We start from the raw sequence: 16,353 nt of genomic DNA, 5'->3' as shown, positions 1-16,353 counted from the left end.
AGACGTACAGTTTGAAAAAACAAAGACGCTGCAATGCGATGGCAAGAACTAGGGCTCAGTCGGATCGAGTCTGATCATTGAATGCAACAGCTACAGACGTGCAGGTGGATCTATATAGCAAAAAAAAAAGAAGGGCAGCAGTCTCTGGTGTGGTGACCTACAGACCGCAGACACAGTGGCATCACCCAGGCTTTTACAGAACAACAGTGAGTGGTCAGCCCCCAAACAAGCCACAGCACCACCTCACCTCCCGTCAGTATCAGCACGCTGACCTCGCCTATACTCGAATGAGGAGTTAGATGACTGCAGACCACTGATTGGTCAGAGAAAATCATCACGAATGGTCACAGAATCCTGCACACAGCTACCACTTTTGAATAGCCAAGCTACCGTCAACAGCCACCACAATTTGTTGTTTTTATTCACTCGACTTGAAAATGTGAGGAGTCAGCGAGTTCCGCGCTGAAGATGACATGACCGCAGTTTCAAGCGGGAGTCGCTTTGGCTCAGACAGACAGACGACAAACAGTCTCTCACCTCCTCGCAGCACCAGCACGTTGACCTCGCTGCCCACTGGCAAGTCTTTGAGAATGTCCACCACTTGAGCGTGACTGAGCGTTTGGACATTTTGCCTGTTGATCTCCTTGATGACGTCTCCTTTCTGCAAGCCACGGCACCACTGGGCGTCCAGGATCATCTTCACCTTCTGGCCCAGCGGGCAGTCAGCAATGGCGAACCCGAATCCTCCAGGCCCCTTGACCAGCGGCACGCTCACCAGCTCTGGCTGCAGCATCCCCGTGGCCAACTCTCCCCGCTCCCCCTGCCTCCCGTTGGGCAAGGCAGCCACGACGGGCCGGCCGATGGCGTCCGTGGTGACATAGTGGAGCTCCTGAGAGGAGCCGTGGAGGACGTCGCCTTTCACGAGCAGCGGCTGCCCGTTGATGAGGGGCACGGCTGTCACCACCTCTCCGCCATGCAGGGCCTGCTGGGGCTGGGTGGCCGGTGGGGGAGGGGGAGGCGGGAGAGGGTCGTCGCTGCTCAGATCCACATCTGGAGGCAGCGGGTAGCCACGGCAAAGAACCATGTCCACATACTGGTTGATATGGATGGATTGGAACATCTGCACCACCTCTGGATGGGTTTTGCCCAGCACAGACATCCCGTTGATCTCAACAATGACATCACCTGAAACGGAAAAGAGAGAAATTGGCGGCGGCGTTTCTATTCTGGGATTGAATCCAGACATCACGTCTCTACATGTCTTATTCCTTCCTTTGTCAGATGGATCTTTCTTCTAAAAAGTCCTTTTTTCTCCTCGCTGCTCTCTCATATTTTCATTTTGGCAACTCCCGGTACGTCTTAGTTTTCCTTTTATCCTTGAATTCCTTCAGTCTACCATCACTTTACTCCTGTCCCTCCTTCCCATGCTCCATTGTTGAACAGACCTTAACAGCACTCTCTGCCACAGCTACACGGGCGGGCGACGGTTGTAGATTTCTGTCACAACGTACCATTGTAACCATCACACAGAGCTCACAGCTGTTGATTTACCAAGGCAGCCGCAAGGCAATGGCAAGATCAGAAACAATGGCTTCACACCCACCATAATCAGTCTGCTATAAAGCTATACCCTTTGACAGAGCTAGCGTTGTTGTTATTATCTTGCTGAACTCGTGGGACAGTGTTAGGTTAAATAATCACTACGGAGGTCAAATTAATACCTCCAGATGCACAGCTGGTATGAGTTGGCTGCAAAATAAATTAGTTTGTAACTACTAGTTTGGCTACGTGAGATTGAAGCATTGATTTGAACAGGAAAGCCCTTTCGGCAGAGCGTGTACATCTGCAGAGGTTTCGCTCACCGGACGCCATCTTGTTGTCGTGGGCGGCAGGGCCGTCGCCGAGCACGTTTTTCACCTGCAGGAACTCATCAGTGCGGTCACCACCGATGATGGTGAATCCAAATCCCTGGGGGCTCTTCTTCAGCGCCGTGTGGTACAGTTCACCCTTCAGTTCGCTGGGGTCTGAAGTGAAGCCGAACGCACCTCCCTTACCTGCGAACAAAGTGCACATGCGTGTTAAGTATGTGTGTGTGTGTGTGTGTGTGTGTTATGTAAGGGAATGACAAGCTTTATCAAAACACAAGTGAAATCTCCGAACAGAGCTCGACATCAAACGCAGCGACACAGGTTTAATAGAGTCATATCTCTCTTGAAAGGCAGCGAAATCCATTGAATGTCGATGACACACATTATGTGCCGAGCATCAACAGTAATTCGTCATTTAGAATTAACAGGCATGACGTTCATGCCTAAGCTTGATAAACCTGTCACTAGGGACCTTTTTGTGCAACCCTGCAGAGAGGAGCACAAAGAGACAGATACAATGACATACAATGTTAGCTTTAGATGCTAATTTACTTAAGGTCGGTGGCAACATCAATATGAACCAGCAGCTTGGCTGTGGCATACGCTACACGTGAGATAACCGGCTGTCAGGGTCACACTGAATTAAACTGAGCAGCGTCCCTATCTGGCGTTACTGCGCTATCAGCACTTTAGATCATGGACACACCATTTCCCCCCCCCCCCCCCCCCCCCCCCCCCTACTGCCCCACTCTGGCCTGGACTGCGTTATAGCTTCAACTCAAAAACACCAGCTGGTGACAAACGATGCACATCCCGGCGAATGTGCTGTGTAATGACAGAATGCGATGTGGCGGTCTGTCTCTGGGATGACAGAAATTTCATTGTAGCTTAAGAAATGGTCCATCATTTTCTTTCAAGATGTTTCTTTACATCTAAAGTTCATTGAAACAACAAAAAAAACCACTTACCTTAAAGACAAATTGGCAAATAAAATATCACGGTGACACTTTATATGACGCCCGTGTCTACGATGCATTATGAACATTATCATACCTATACATCATAGACATGTGCGTCATGTGCGTCAACAATAAATACATGTATTTAATTATAAGAATTCCTAAGAATGCTCCTGTGTTTAAAAACGTTTTAAAGAATGAACACGGCCCAAAACAGAATTCCACAGCCACCATGCTAGTTACAGATGTGGTGAGAATATTCTCTCTTTGTGAATATATTCACCAATAATAGTTAAAGAACAAAGGTGGTCTTGTTCTATGTTTTTCTTATTGACAACAAATCCCGTCAAAAGACCCAAACCAACAATGACTCAGTCTGTCTTCCCAAATTCATGAATTCCTACAGAAGATGTGAATCTGCAAAAGAAAATTGTAATTGTTTTATCATCTAAAGAGGCTGAAACAAACTGCTGCAGGTTAAGCATACAAATGCTCAAACAGTGCTGGGGGCTTTTTTCAGCCACAATTGTTGCATTGGTGAGTATTAATGCCATCAGGACGCTGCATGTTGGATTAACTCAAAATAATCTAGACTGTCCGAGTTCATGGCAATAAAGGAAAATGTCACCTAGAGTTTACTGATGTGTTTTTAACAGTTTTTGGACAACAACGGAGGATTAAGTGATATCAGGCTCGGGAAACACAGACAATACTTGATCGGATCAATTCATTCTTGTTGTTTTGTCTGTAAGAATGAGAACATGATAGAATGTGTGCTGCATGTGTACGCCTCACCTGAAAACTACCCTTCTGTGTATGAAAATATAAAGCTGAATATCTTCCTCCAATTCGACCCCTTTATCTCCTTCTGTCGCGCACGGTGATTGGACCATGGTGACTGTGACCATTTCCATATCAAATGTTCAAGATCACAGCAGTGGCTTTCTGGTTTGGCTGGAAAGTAGCAACCGCAACAACCTCTCACTTCCTTCAGTTTTAAAAAACGCTCGGTACCTTTCAGAGGCGTGTGTGAGGAATTTAAATGCAGCCACTCTCACACTATCAACTGGTTCAGCGGTCATAAACATCCAGCACAGACATGGACGGCCGTGAGCAAGTGAGTGCAACTTAGCACAGTCAGTGTGGACTCCAGATGTCCACACTGTCACATGGATCAAGCAACGCTCATTTACATAATCACATGAAAATCGCTTCATAAACTCAACATGGGAACACCATTTGACTGCGTGAGGAGAAACAGACAGAGGTAATGGCGGGAGAATGAGACAGAAGGAGGACGTGAGAGCGGCGTGTGCGAGCCTGTGCTTGTGTGGGAGAGTCCAAGGAAGGTCCCTGTGCCGACGTCTGTGGGCAGACTTTGAAAGCCAGAGGCAGACAAAGCCATCAGATCCACCGCAACAAACAGCCATGGCTTTTGATTTTTGCTCGCGTGTGTGACTCAATTGCGTAGTAAATCCCCAGAGACAGTATTCAGCATAATTGGGAAGACGTCTTTCTTACTACATCAATGGGAATGCACCGTGAACATCAGAATTCAAAAGCAACTGCTGTCGCCAGGCCAAGACTTGACGCACAGGGAAAGTAACGCACAATGTAGACAACCTATCAGAACAAAGCCACACGTGTGGGCGCAACGCCTGTTATGTTGGCGAGCTGACAAACAGCGCAGCATAGCCTCCTCTGTAGGTTGAGCTGCAGCAGCACCTCATATATATTGGATGCTAGCGTTCAATAGATAAATGAAATTAAAATGATGGGGGAAAAGTGTTATACAGTGGAATACAAATACAAGTCAAGTAACCATGTTCCTTTGCGAAAGTAAGAATCGCTAAATAAGATTTATTAAAAATTTGGTGAGAATTAATCATTTATTGAACGATTTCACGACATGTATTCAGGTATATAAGAGCAGTAATGTCCCTGATAAAAACAAAAAACTCCCTCGGAATCTATCTGGGAAAGCTGTAAAAATCTGAATTATCGCCTGAGGTGCAACCGTCAACGGTTTCATTATAGCGACCGTCTGGCAGCTCACTAGGTTGCGTAATCGGTAATCAGGCGGTTTCCTCAGTCCCCACACACCTGAGCAGAGAAATGTCTGATTATGCGTGCCCTCTCTGACATGCTGTTCCAACAGCTGTTGCCACAAGCGCCGCTAAAAGCCGGCCTCCTGCCCTGCATTCCCATTCCCACTCCCTGAAACCCTGCCAGCGCAGCGAGCCTGTCTATCTCCACGACTGCAGCACCGTAATCTACTCTACATCCATTGTCATGAAAACATACTTAAGTCATAGTGTTTATTGCAGGAGACAAATTGATTGTCAATCGTAAGAACAAGACAGTTACTGCAGAGCTGACAAAAACCTGTGTTGTATGAGCGAACCAATTTACTATTGTTTGAGGCTACTTGAAGGGTTACACGTTCAGCTGAACGTGCATTAAAAGACGACACTCCTGCTGCTTTATATTCCCAGATAACAGATTTGTCACAGCACGCTGTCGGAGGTGAAAGGGCTGGCCTCAGTACAGAGCATAAGCCAAAGTGATTAAACTACAAGTGCATGACTAGAGAGGACTCATGTTGACTCATGCTAACGTCCAGAGTGATTCAAAGTGAGTACCGAAACAGAATAAGCTCAGTGAAAATGTTCATATTGAAGCCAAACCTCCTCCTCCATTCTTGAATATCATACGACATAGTGAAGTAAACACCAGGTCAGAAAATAATAATGATGATAAGTGAGAAATGATCATACAAACAGCAGGAACAAATAGAGTCATGCTTTTTCATTATCTCTGCCAGGAGATTATGTGTGTGTGCGTGTGCATTTCGGTGTCTGTCTGTCCATGGCTAGTCTTGCATACATACATGTATCTATGTATGTGTATGTATGTAGGTATGTATGTATGTCTAGACGGGGGGCAGATGTGGGTTGTATTCATTCCATCAAACGTCACAGCAGTGGTCGTTGCAGACACGCCTAAGTGGAGATCTGCACTGAGTCCACTTTTCTCATTTCAGATGACTTCACTTTTACTGGAATTTCTTGTGGTGGTGTCTTTACCCAGACAGACAATGACGAGTGTGAAAGACAGGAAGCTGGTGGAAGTAATTACAGTTATACACGTACTTGCATGTCTTATCGACCGGGAGCGAGACGTCAAAAGGCAGAGTGTAATATCTCGTGCTGTTTTCAAAGGTCACGCGTAGGAGCAGCAATGCTGGAAGTTGTCGTTCTTTTTTCTCTCTCCTAACAATCCAAATGAAGAGGAGGTTGAAGTGGGGGACAGGTTCTGCAGTGTTGTTGTTACCTTGGGAAGGTGCTGCTGCGGCTTGTTGGATGGCAGCCGTCTCCTGGCTCAGCTTCTTCTTCGCCTCCAGGACCGGGTTCTCAAACTGGGTTTTCTGGTTGATGTGGCTGAAAGAAAAACAGGCTCAGATTTAAGAGACTTGCAAACACACAACACGCACCTCAGACTTTCTGAGCTTACTGCTCCACTTTTTTGCAGTAAATTATGCAAGCACCTTTCCGATAAAGGAACTGTGATTTTCTCATACAGGGATGCTATAGTGGCAGCATTATAAATACATTCATAAACACAGCACAAATAGCGTAAAGGCTGCCTTGCATTCTCTTTATGTGGGGAACAACTATGGCTTATAGCAATTTAATATTCTAGGAAATGAACCCCCCGAATGCCAACAAATTGCTGTTCCTCTCCAACACGGTAAACAGCCTGTTGTCCCCCTGGCATACAAACTACAGCCATTGTATCATCGTGAGTTCATTTCAAGCTAAAAGACTGGCAGCTATAAGCTCCATCTATATGCCGTTGACTCTCCTTGTCCAAACAGTGAGCGCTGCCTAGGAGGGATCCTTCTGCAGTCTGAGCAATAAAACAACGCCAGTGTTCCCATTTCCTTTTCATCACAACAGATTGCTACCTCTCCTTCCAGCCCCCTCTCGCCTCCCTCCATGTATTCTAGTTTAAAGTCTCCCCCACTTCTCTCCACTGCTGTTACAATGGCCGCGGTTCCCCGATGTCCTGATGGGGAGGTGGAAACGCATTTCGCACACAGACAAATGTACAAACAATATGCAGAGACGTATATGCGTCCTGCACGCAGCGAGATCAGGTCGGTGCAATGTTACCCGCAGAACCTTCAACTGTTCTGCTCACCCGGGATACAACAACACGAGCTGTGTGCTGCGTCCATTTGTTTATTTTTAGACGGTATTGATTCACGCCGGTCCACTGCTAATGTACACAGTGTAACGTGCACTCCTGATCCATCTGGTGAAATGCGTTTGTGTGTTATGTGCATCCGCGAGGAGCAAGCGGGATAGAACAATTTGCACTGTTTGTGACAATGGCAGCTGGAGTGCTTGGAAAACACATACACTAATAAAGCAATACAACTTACTCGACGTAGTATGTGCCGTACTGCGGGTCGTCAATTTCCTCCCAGCCGTAAGGTAACTCTGCAAACAGAGAACAGCGCTGTGTTATGTAGAGATGTAGAAAGACAGGGAGCATGCATTAAGACGACACGATGGAAGACAGAAGAGGAAGACGAGGCACGATGTTTCGTCGACAATCATCTGGGCATTGTAACGCATGTAACATAGTGGAGAGGTGCAGCAGTGGTTACCGGTGTAGTTCTTTTCCCCCTGACTGGGACATTTAGCATAAGAAAGTAGCCGTGAAAATGAGCCGACAATGATTTTGTGAACATTTCTGTGGTTTCAACAAGCAGGTTGGCTGGAATGGCCGATGTCCGTCATGCCCCAATGAACAGGCGGAGGGAGAGAAAGGAGAGAGAGAGAGAGACAGAAGAGCTCTTCATGCACGAGATAGCTTTGGAGTAGCTTTTCAGAAGCAACACACCAACTAGAATTCTGTAAAAATCCATTAAAACCCATCTGGAAGGGTCCCACTCTTTCAGCTGTGGCTACTCTCTGTCTCTGCCTGCACTCAAGCCCACATTAGCATCCTGGGGATACGGAGGCACGGCTGGGATTCCTCAAAGAAGTAGACCATGGCTCCAGGTAAATTAGGTCATGTGACTATGAAGCTGAGGGCTAGGTGACATGTCAATTCAAAGACAAAGTCATGGACCTTTACCCTGGTTGGTTATTTGATTGAATGTGTGAAGTGATGGATCACGTAATGGTGGTCCGACACAATGGAGGTATGCCCCCGTGTAAATACATGTGCAGCAGTTAATGGGATGACTGCATGCTTGAGTACAGCAGCTGAGTAGTGCAGCCTACATACCTCCATCCTCACACTTCTCAGGGGGCTTCGCCTTCTTCGCCAAGCGGGGGTCCAACCACGTGGTCGTCTTGGTATTGTGACTGCGGAACACAAACAGTAGCCGGTAAATATCAACGACGAAGACCGCCGCTGAGGCCTGTAACAGGATGTGCCATGTCAACCGGATTCTCCTCTGTGACATGCTTTCTGGCACAAGAGTCACTGGATCCATCGACACACATCCGATCCATTGGTTTACGTTCAGCTGTCACATTAGCGTGTTGATGGTTAGGCGGCGCTCTCAGAGTGGAGAAAAAACAACAACTCTGAATGAGAAACCCGACAAACTCGTTTACCCTGAAATGTGTTGAGCAACTGGGGTGTGTAATGAGGAGGAAAAGCACAATGGTCTTCTGATATCTCCAGAGACAAATGGCTTTGAGCCAAATATGAATAAAACACACCGGCTTGCATGGACACACATGCTGGCTCAACACGGAGTGCACCAACACATTATACCAACCTCTGAGAAAGGCTTGTTGACCCGATTGTTGTAAAATCAAAGTGTTGATTGGTCTCCATGTTAGCGATGACAGTCAATGTGTTTATTGTTATGCACCAGTAAGTCAGATTCCTTCTATGTGCAAATGAATAAACTGTCTTCAACAAGCCTCTGCTCAAGAAAGTATATATACCGGTACACAGTATATAGGGAGAGATTTTGTCAAAACGTGAGCGGCTCTTATAGCGCTTACAAATATCCCCATTTTCATTTTAACAAAGTCCAGAGCTGATGAGGCACCGATGATTCACTAACATCAAAAAGTGTATCTTAAAAATGATTATTATTGACATGAAACCGTTGAATGCGGCACAATAAAGTGAGAGCAAATACATTTGTCTTTCCAGTGGATCAGCTGTTTCTAAAAATACTCAAAGACACGTTCGAAGTCCCTTCGATCGCCTCTCTTCAGCAGATCATTGTGATCATGTCTACATGCCTTACTTAAAGTGCTGTCACGTGATTGGCTGATTAGATATTTGCATTAATGAGCAGTTGAAGAGGTGCTACTAATAAAGTGGCCGGTGTGTGTGATACCCGCTAACACTAACCCTTTACAGTATATACATATATATATATATATATATATATATATATATATATATATATATATATATATATATATATATATATATATATATATATATATATACATATACATATACAGTATATAAACACTGTATATTATAAATGATGACTTTACTCATGACTCAGTGATTGACACCTTTTGTGTGATGAAGTGATGCACATTGAAATCCACTGTGCTGTGTTTTTCCCTCCAAATCATTTGTATTACACTTTTTTTTATTATCAAAATGTTCTATTAACTTGTCATATTTGGAATGAAGGAAAAAATATTCCAGGTGAAATACGAACTTTGTTGAAGTTCGCCTGAAAAGAGCGAGTGGTCAGTTGAACTTGGGAAGTTTTATGTTTTACTGTATTCATATTTCACTGCCCAAAATGTTGCAATGAGACAGTTTAGAGTCTGGGGTGATGGGATGTGTGGTGTTTGTCTGCATTCAGTCAGACACTGTTCCAAACTTCACAACTGTGGGCCCTCGTTGTGCTCGTGTCACTCTTTCTTTCCCCGAACGCGTTGTTGATGAGCTGCTATTTCTTAATCGCTCAGCGATGAGTAAATGATGTCACATGCAGATCACAAACCCATCATTACACACCCAGGATCAAGCCCAACAGTCCTGATTTGATACGAACAGAAACATGCGACTGTGTTTCCTTGTGCATAAAGCAGACAGCAGTAAATAAAATGCTGTACAAACAACACATCCATTTTTAACATCACATCTTACAACATACCCTGCTGCAGTTGTAAGATGACATGGTTTACATAAGTAACAACACCCAAATCGTCACTTACTCTATGAAGTAGACCATGCCGGTCTCAGTGTAAGCCATCTCCCAGTTAAGGGGCAGGGGCTCCAGGCTGTCATCGCGGGGCAGAGAGCTCCATGTGCGGAAGTCCATGGAGCTGCTGGACTGGTTGTAGCTGGGCACTGCTTTTCTCCAGTCTGCCCCCTCTTTGTGCTCTGTATAGAGAGAGAGAGAGAGACAAGAGGAAAAAGAGGGAGAAAAGCGAGCAGAGTGGACGGTTAGCCTGCAGGAACACCTCTGCCCTCCTGTTTTCATTCGTGCTGCAGGGGAGTGAAGGAAGAGCTGTGTCGCTCATAGGATTTGCATGTGCGTGTTCGCCAAAGGGCTGTTTTTTGCATTTGCATGTGCACACAGTGTTAATGCTTATGCATATGTACACGTACACTCCCTGAGGGTTGCAACGACAGAGGCATGGACTCACATTAGAAAGAGCCATTTGAGCCCAAGGACATTTCTGTATGACAACACTGTGCTGCTGCTCTCCACTTATACACCGTTGCTTTTGTACAGACACCCATGAATGAGAACCTGGTCTACAATGAACATGAAACATAGAACAAAGGCTCTCCTAATTCATTTAGCATTTCACACCTTCCCTCAAAAGACAGGTATAAAGGGATGAAACGCGAGTTATATTCTATTTGCATCCAAAACGCTTTTTTTTTCTTTTTGCCTCTCTGATCAGAAGCACAGACTTTATATTTGATTTAAAAGGCACAGATTGAAGGCACATGTGTTTGAAGGGCCCACTCAGCGATACACGTAAAGAGGGACTGGGGAGAGGGGCAATGGCGGTGGTGGTGGTGGGGGGGGGGGGGGGGGGGGGTTATGATAAGGACAGTCCGAGAAAAGACGGGGCAAAGATGGAGTCAAGAGTTTAGAGACTTAGAGCTCACTTTTTCCATTCACCTCTTTTTTTCATTCGAGCATAACTCTGCCCATTTATGGCTGGTCTGAGACCACTCTGCAACAGCTACGGCTGGTTTCTTTCCATTAAAAGAACTCCTGGATGTTTGGGCATCATTCTCTGTTTGATTTCAATCTGACAGAGCGTTTGGGTAAACAGACGCTGGATTTATGTGAATCCTTTGTACAGCTGAGCAAGCAGTGTTTGAGCCGTGACTGTCAAAACAATGTTTCATTCTGGAAAGAAAAACACCATTTTCAGCTCGGACCTGCCTCCGCGTTAACTCCAACTCTCTCGCTGTCAATACCCGGGTACGGCGCACAGTATGTAACCCATTTCTGATGCAAGCGCTGTTCTCCTCGTGAGCATCGGAGGACAGAATTGTTCCTCAAAGAGCTGAGGAGGATGCCCTGCTTGACATAGTAGAAGGTAACAAATAGTGACGGCATCGCCAGCGTATCCAGGTTTTGTCAGGTCAAATTTTTCAAGTTAGTTCTCAAACAGAGTCTGCACCGGTAGTTCAAAATTTGATCTGGGTGTGCAAAAACACGACAACCTTGAATGACAAACGGGCGAGAAGGGGATGGGACGAGAGCTTGAGAGGGATGATCAAGCTGCCCAGGAGGGGAATCCATTAATGCCGTTTTATGTGACAGTACTGTAGTTTCCTCAAACACCCACTGGGCCCCATCAAACGGGAAACAATCTGCAACCAGGCAAAGTCTTCATGTCTCACAGCAGACAGTGACCTAACATGACAATGCCACAACCAAAGGACAAACAGAGTACGGTCGGAATCTCCATTATTTGACATGACATTCTGTGCTTTGACGTTCACTGACCAGGCAGTCCATTGACCAGCGGTGGCCTCTCATCATCGTCTTCCTCCTCAGGGACCGCGCTGTCCTTCCTGTCCATCTTACTGACTGAGGTGGTGCGTTTCCTGGGGCCCTCGCCACCGTAGTCTTCATCAAACAGCACCTGATCCACCAGGTCCGGCTGCACCAGGTTGGGCTCCGCCGGCGGCTTCGGGGTCCCGTAGTAGTTACCTTTCAGAGTAAAAGATGGGAGGAGCAGAAGGAGGAGGAGGAGGAGAATGAGAGAGACTTACTCATAAAATAGTGCAACCGCAAACAGTTAAGGAGCCGCGGAAAAGGCAGCTAACGCAGACCAGTATGAACGAAAAACCTGCAGTAGTGTGCCACGAACCGTATATATGTCATGTGAGGGAGCAGAGAGATCATCCACCATGTCAACATCACTCCAATTCCTCTGATTTCAATCAGGTTCAAAAAATGAATTCCCTAAATGTCACACGGCAGCACTCGAGGTCGACTTCTCACACGTTTCAGAGGTCTTCTTCCTCCGCACACTTTCCACGGCTTTGTTTTCCCTCGATAACTGCACCACAGGGCTGTCATGACTCATGTAACATTAAAATTCCTTTACTTGGAGTTTGCCAGCAACTAATTACACTGATCATTGAATACAGCAATTATGTAAATCTCAGCTTGCTCTTTTTTTTCCCGAATGAAGAAAAAACCTTGTGTTACGGATGATAAATCTTCAGTGCACTCCGTACGAGTGCAAAACTTTGTTAAATGATTTGCTCATTTAGCTCACGGGGTGATCAATCGATGTATGGCTGGTGAGCAGTATGTGGAACTCAATTTAGGTGTGGAATAAGTAATTATTCAACCTCCATTAGGATTATAAATAATGAGCATCCTGATTTACATCCCTGCCATTTTTTTTTTTACTATTATGTGTTCGCTAAATGCGGCTCTCTCTCTCAGATGTCTTCATGCAATGATATTAAATATATGTTTTGCCAATTCATTCGTCGGGTCAAATATTTACTCAGTTCTTACAATGAGTGATCACATAAGAGTGCGCCTGCTCTGCTAAATCAGGATTTATAATGAGATTAATTGAAGAACAGGGAGGGATGCTGCTGGGTAACAGGGGTTTTAAGAAATGTAATTAGCCTGAACTCCATTCCATTGGACCATAGTATTATGAACCTGAGATGTACTTAACATGCAGATGCTGTACTGTAAGAGCAACATTCATCAACTCCAGATCTTTTTATAGCTTGGTACAAAGAGGCAAAGCTGACAACGCCGTGCATGCTGGGAGGAACAGAGGGCTCTGAGGAACGCACCACAGCTTTACGGCACCATACCGTACCACCACTACGATCTCCTCCGATAAGGGAGCCCATCTCGAAGTGCAACCTCTTCTCCTCAAGCTTGCCAACTACAATGCACAGCAACCTGGGTTAATGCAGCTACGTTCAGCATCCTCAAAGCAGCGGGAAGGTTGAGGAGGGGAAGGAGGCTGGATGAAAGCCGGCCCCTCCCTCCTTGTCGCGCGACTCGCTGTGTTTACTAAGCGACACTCATCCGCATTTGTCAAAGATGGCTTCATTAACAGGGGTGGCACCGCGATAGCGAGGAGAGATTGGGTCTGCTGGCTAATCCCCCGCCTGTCTCCTGCCGCACGCTGCCATTCATCAGCCAGACGCTCCGTCTGTGATTAATTACTTACAAAAGTGTCTCTTGGCCCCTGATAAATGTGTGTCGCAGATACGGAGGTCTGTGAAAGCAGCGCATCGGTGAAGATTTGTGACGCCATTTGCCACCATAGACGGAGGGAGGCCTCATAAGCTGATGAGCAGGGGAGCTTGTCCGACGCTACTTGTGATCCTCGCGTCTCGCAACGGGGTTCATGAGCCAGGAAGAGCGGGCCGCCGCTTCTTAACGTGCGTGCGAGCAATTTCATGGTGGGGAAATCCTCCGCCGGTGATGACAAGAACTCCTGTTGTCAAGGGCACTATGCACGAGCTACACAAGGTCATCAGCACGCTTTCATCTGGCCAAGATCACGAAACAGACAGCTACGCGGTCCCAGAGACTCACGCACAACCATCCACGCAGCACACCATACATTGCCACTCATGCATGAGTACTGCACGCACACGCACACTCACATTCAATTTAATCTCCAGGTCTGTTTCCCTTCCTCGTTAAAATCAGACTCATTATCACGATGGGGATCCCACAACAACAGATTTCGGCGTGGATCTCGATTTGGCAGAATTTTGCATTCCCTGGTTCGCGGATTAGAGATGTCATTTACCAGAGGGGAAAAAACAAAAAACCCTCTATGTGCATAACTTTATTTTCCTGGCAGCTGTCTCTCCAGTCTTGCACTTCACTGCACTTAGATATTCAGTTCTTGTCCGGGCTGCTCTGCTCGGAGCGAGTGACCCAACGTGAACCTCTGAGGCGCCGAGACTGAGGAGGGACCTGAGAGCCCAGAAAGATGTGCTCTCAGCGCCTGGCGCAGATGGCTGACGTGTCTGCTTGGCAGGCGACCCGGGACCCTCCGGAACAACATGAAGCAGCCGGCATGTACACCACCAATCCTAGAACAGCCCGGGCCCACAAGGAACGGTCTAACCCTGGCTGGTGTTGATGCCAGTTGTGTCCCGACCTCCGAGCAGCTTTTCCTGAGAGATCAGCGTGGTCATGGACGGCAGGATGATTGATAAGGGGAAGGTGTTTAAGTTGACATTATGTGCACAATGCGTTAAATGACTCCCATCAAATATTTTCTAGGTAGGGGGGGGGGGAGACGTTACACATGAACCATTACCATAACGAGCATTCAGACGAAGTCATTTGGGACTATTAGCGAGCCCATTATGATTAGCTAAGAATACCATTAGCGCAGTACCTTGAGTGAAACTCGCTTACTGTTCGCTTTTAAACTGAAGCTAATTCAGGAGCTCTTCACAGATGAAATGCAGCCCATGTGACCTATTACAAGAGAACGGTTGTTCTTGTTTGTCTTCCCCCTTTTTCAAAGAAATCAGCGAGGCCGCGCTTCAACCACAACCAAATGGAGTAAATGATCTCATTCCTCGATCCAATTACTTCCTTCACTGTGCTGCTGAGAGATCAACCCTCTCTGCCACGGCAGCCGTTGGTGCCGACTGGTTCTTAGAGGAAGAGAGGAGGAGGGCGGTCACTATCCGAGTGTTCAGTTCTCTCTCGGGGGTCGTATGCTTAAACCTTCCAGCTTTTGAGAAGCTAATCCACACATCTGCAGGCAGCCAGTCCTGCTTCCCTTGCAAGAGGAGGAGGAGGGGGGGGGGGTTCCACCAGGAGCATGCCTCTATGTCAACCCTCTCTCTCTCTCTCTTTATTATGTGCTCTTCCTCAGTTTGCGCTCCCTCTCTACCCACGGTCAACCTCTTTATGAAGGTGTAAATCCCACCTGGCTTCAGCTCACAGATGAAGGACAGCTCGGGGGCGATTTGGCTGCTCCTGAAAGCTGATCTTCGAGTTCTTAGATTTGTTCTCTGCGCAAGTGCATGCTCATACAGTTTGTGTGCGTGTTTTAATGTCATTGCTGGCACTATGCTACAAGGACAAGGGGTGGGGGTGGGGACTGGCACCTTATCAGGGATCAGAGACCATTGGAAGAACCTGCCTCAACAAGTTAGAATTTGCACTTAGCGGTCCACGAATGCACAAACACACACTTCTACAAACACACACTTGTGCACACCCATAAGAAGCGACTCTCACACTTAAGGCGCTTTCTCACTGGATGAGGATTTGACTTTATCTTTTAATTCTCCATCCATATAGGAAGTACGAGATGCGGCTGAATGGGAACGAGTGAATGGCGCTGGGAAGGTCCATTGAGGCGACAAGAGGTTGCCCATCAAGCATTTAGAAAGATCCCCCTCCCATTTCACAGCAGCCTGGATTTGCAGTCAGAAAGAACGAGCTTAAGGAGAGAGGAAGATTATCATGTTATTGCTATAATCATTGCGCAATGTGCGAGAAATCCTCCGCTCCAATCCCCTCATGAGATAAATACACTGCGACCGTCTGACTTTCCAAGACCTTTAAATGCACGGCCAGTGCTTACGCTTCATTGCAGTCGAAGGTGTTAGAAACGCTAAATACTTGGCCCTTCGCCAAGCTGAAAGATCCCTCCTTGTGTAAACCTCCGACTGGAAACAACATGACTGGGCTTGTCTACTTGTTGTAAAGTATCAGTCGCCACTGACATGTTTACTGCCAGGTGCAGTTCAAATGAACGTACATTAAAGGTGCTTTTAAAGAGTGAAGAGACTTTTGAAAGCTTTAAATTTAGATTGTGATGAGACAGAGCTGACTGGTCGTGTCTGTGAGAGGAGGAAGGAGGAAGGTAGGCAAAAAGGGGAGGCAGGTTTATCTGACTAGTTTACATAAGGGCACACCGGGTCCCGTCACTTGCGTGCTCAGATTTTGTGGTCGACTGGATATTGTCAAGAACGGGAAAAGACACAAACGCATGGGCACATAAAAAACCTCAATTACA

General features: G+C 46.5%; 1 protein-coding gene across 1 annotated transcript in view; it reads right to left on the bottom strand.

Moving 5' to 3' along the window:
• Positions 1 to 16,353, bottom strand: part of magi3b (membrane associated guanylate kinase, WW and PDZ domain containing 3b) — a 116,924-nt gene that overhangs the window by 11,553 nt on the left and 89,018 nt on the right. The window contains exons 4-10 of the mRNA XM_079265964.1: positions 11,814 to 12,020; positions 10,051 to 10,219; positions 8,129 to 8,208; positions 7,275 to 7,332; positions 6,161 to 6,267; positions 1,863 to 2,054; positions 538 to 1,185 (exon numbers count right to left, since the gene is read on the bottom strand). Coding sequence (XP_079122090.1) covers positions 538 to 1,185; positions 1,863 to 2,054; positions 6,161 to 6,267; positions 7,275 to 7,332; positions 8,129 to 8,208; positions 10,051 to 10,219; positions 11,814 to 12,020 — 1,461 coding nt within the window. The remainder of the gene's footprint in view (positions 1 to 537; positions 1,186 to 1,862; positions 2,055 to 6,160; positions 6,268 to 7,274; positions 7,333 to 8,128; positions 8,209 to 10,050; positions 10,220 to 11,813; positions 12,021 to 16,353) is intronic.

Source organism: Melanostigma gelatinosum, assembly GCF_949748355.1.
Source record: "Melanostigma gelatinosum genome assembly, chromosome: 3".
Classification (NCBI taxonomy): domain Eukaryota; kingdom Metazoa; phylum Chordata; class Actinopteri; order Perciformes; family Zoarcidae; genus Melanostigma; species Melanostigma gelatinosum.
Note: the sequence above shows the minus strand (reverse complement) of the source record. Positions and strands in the feature narration are given on the sequence as shown.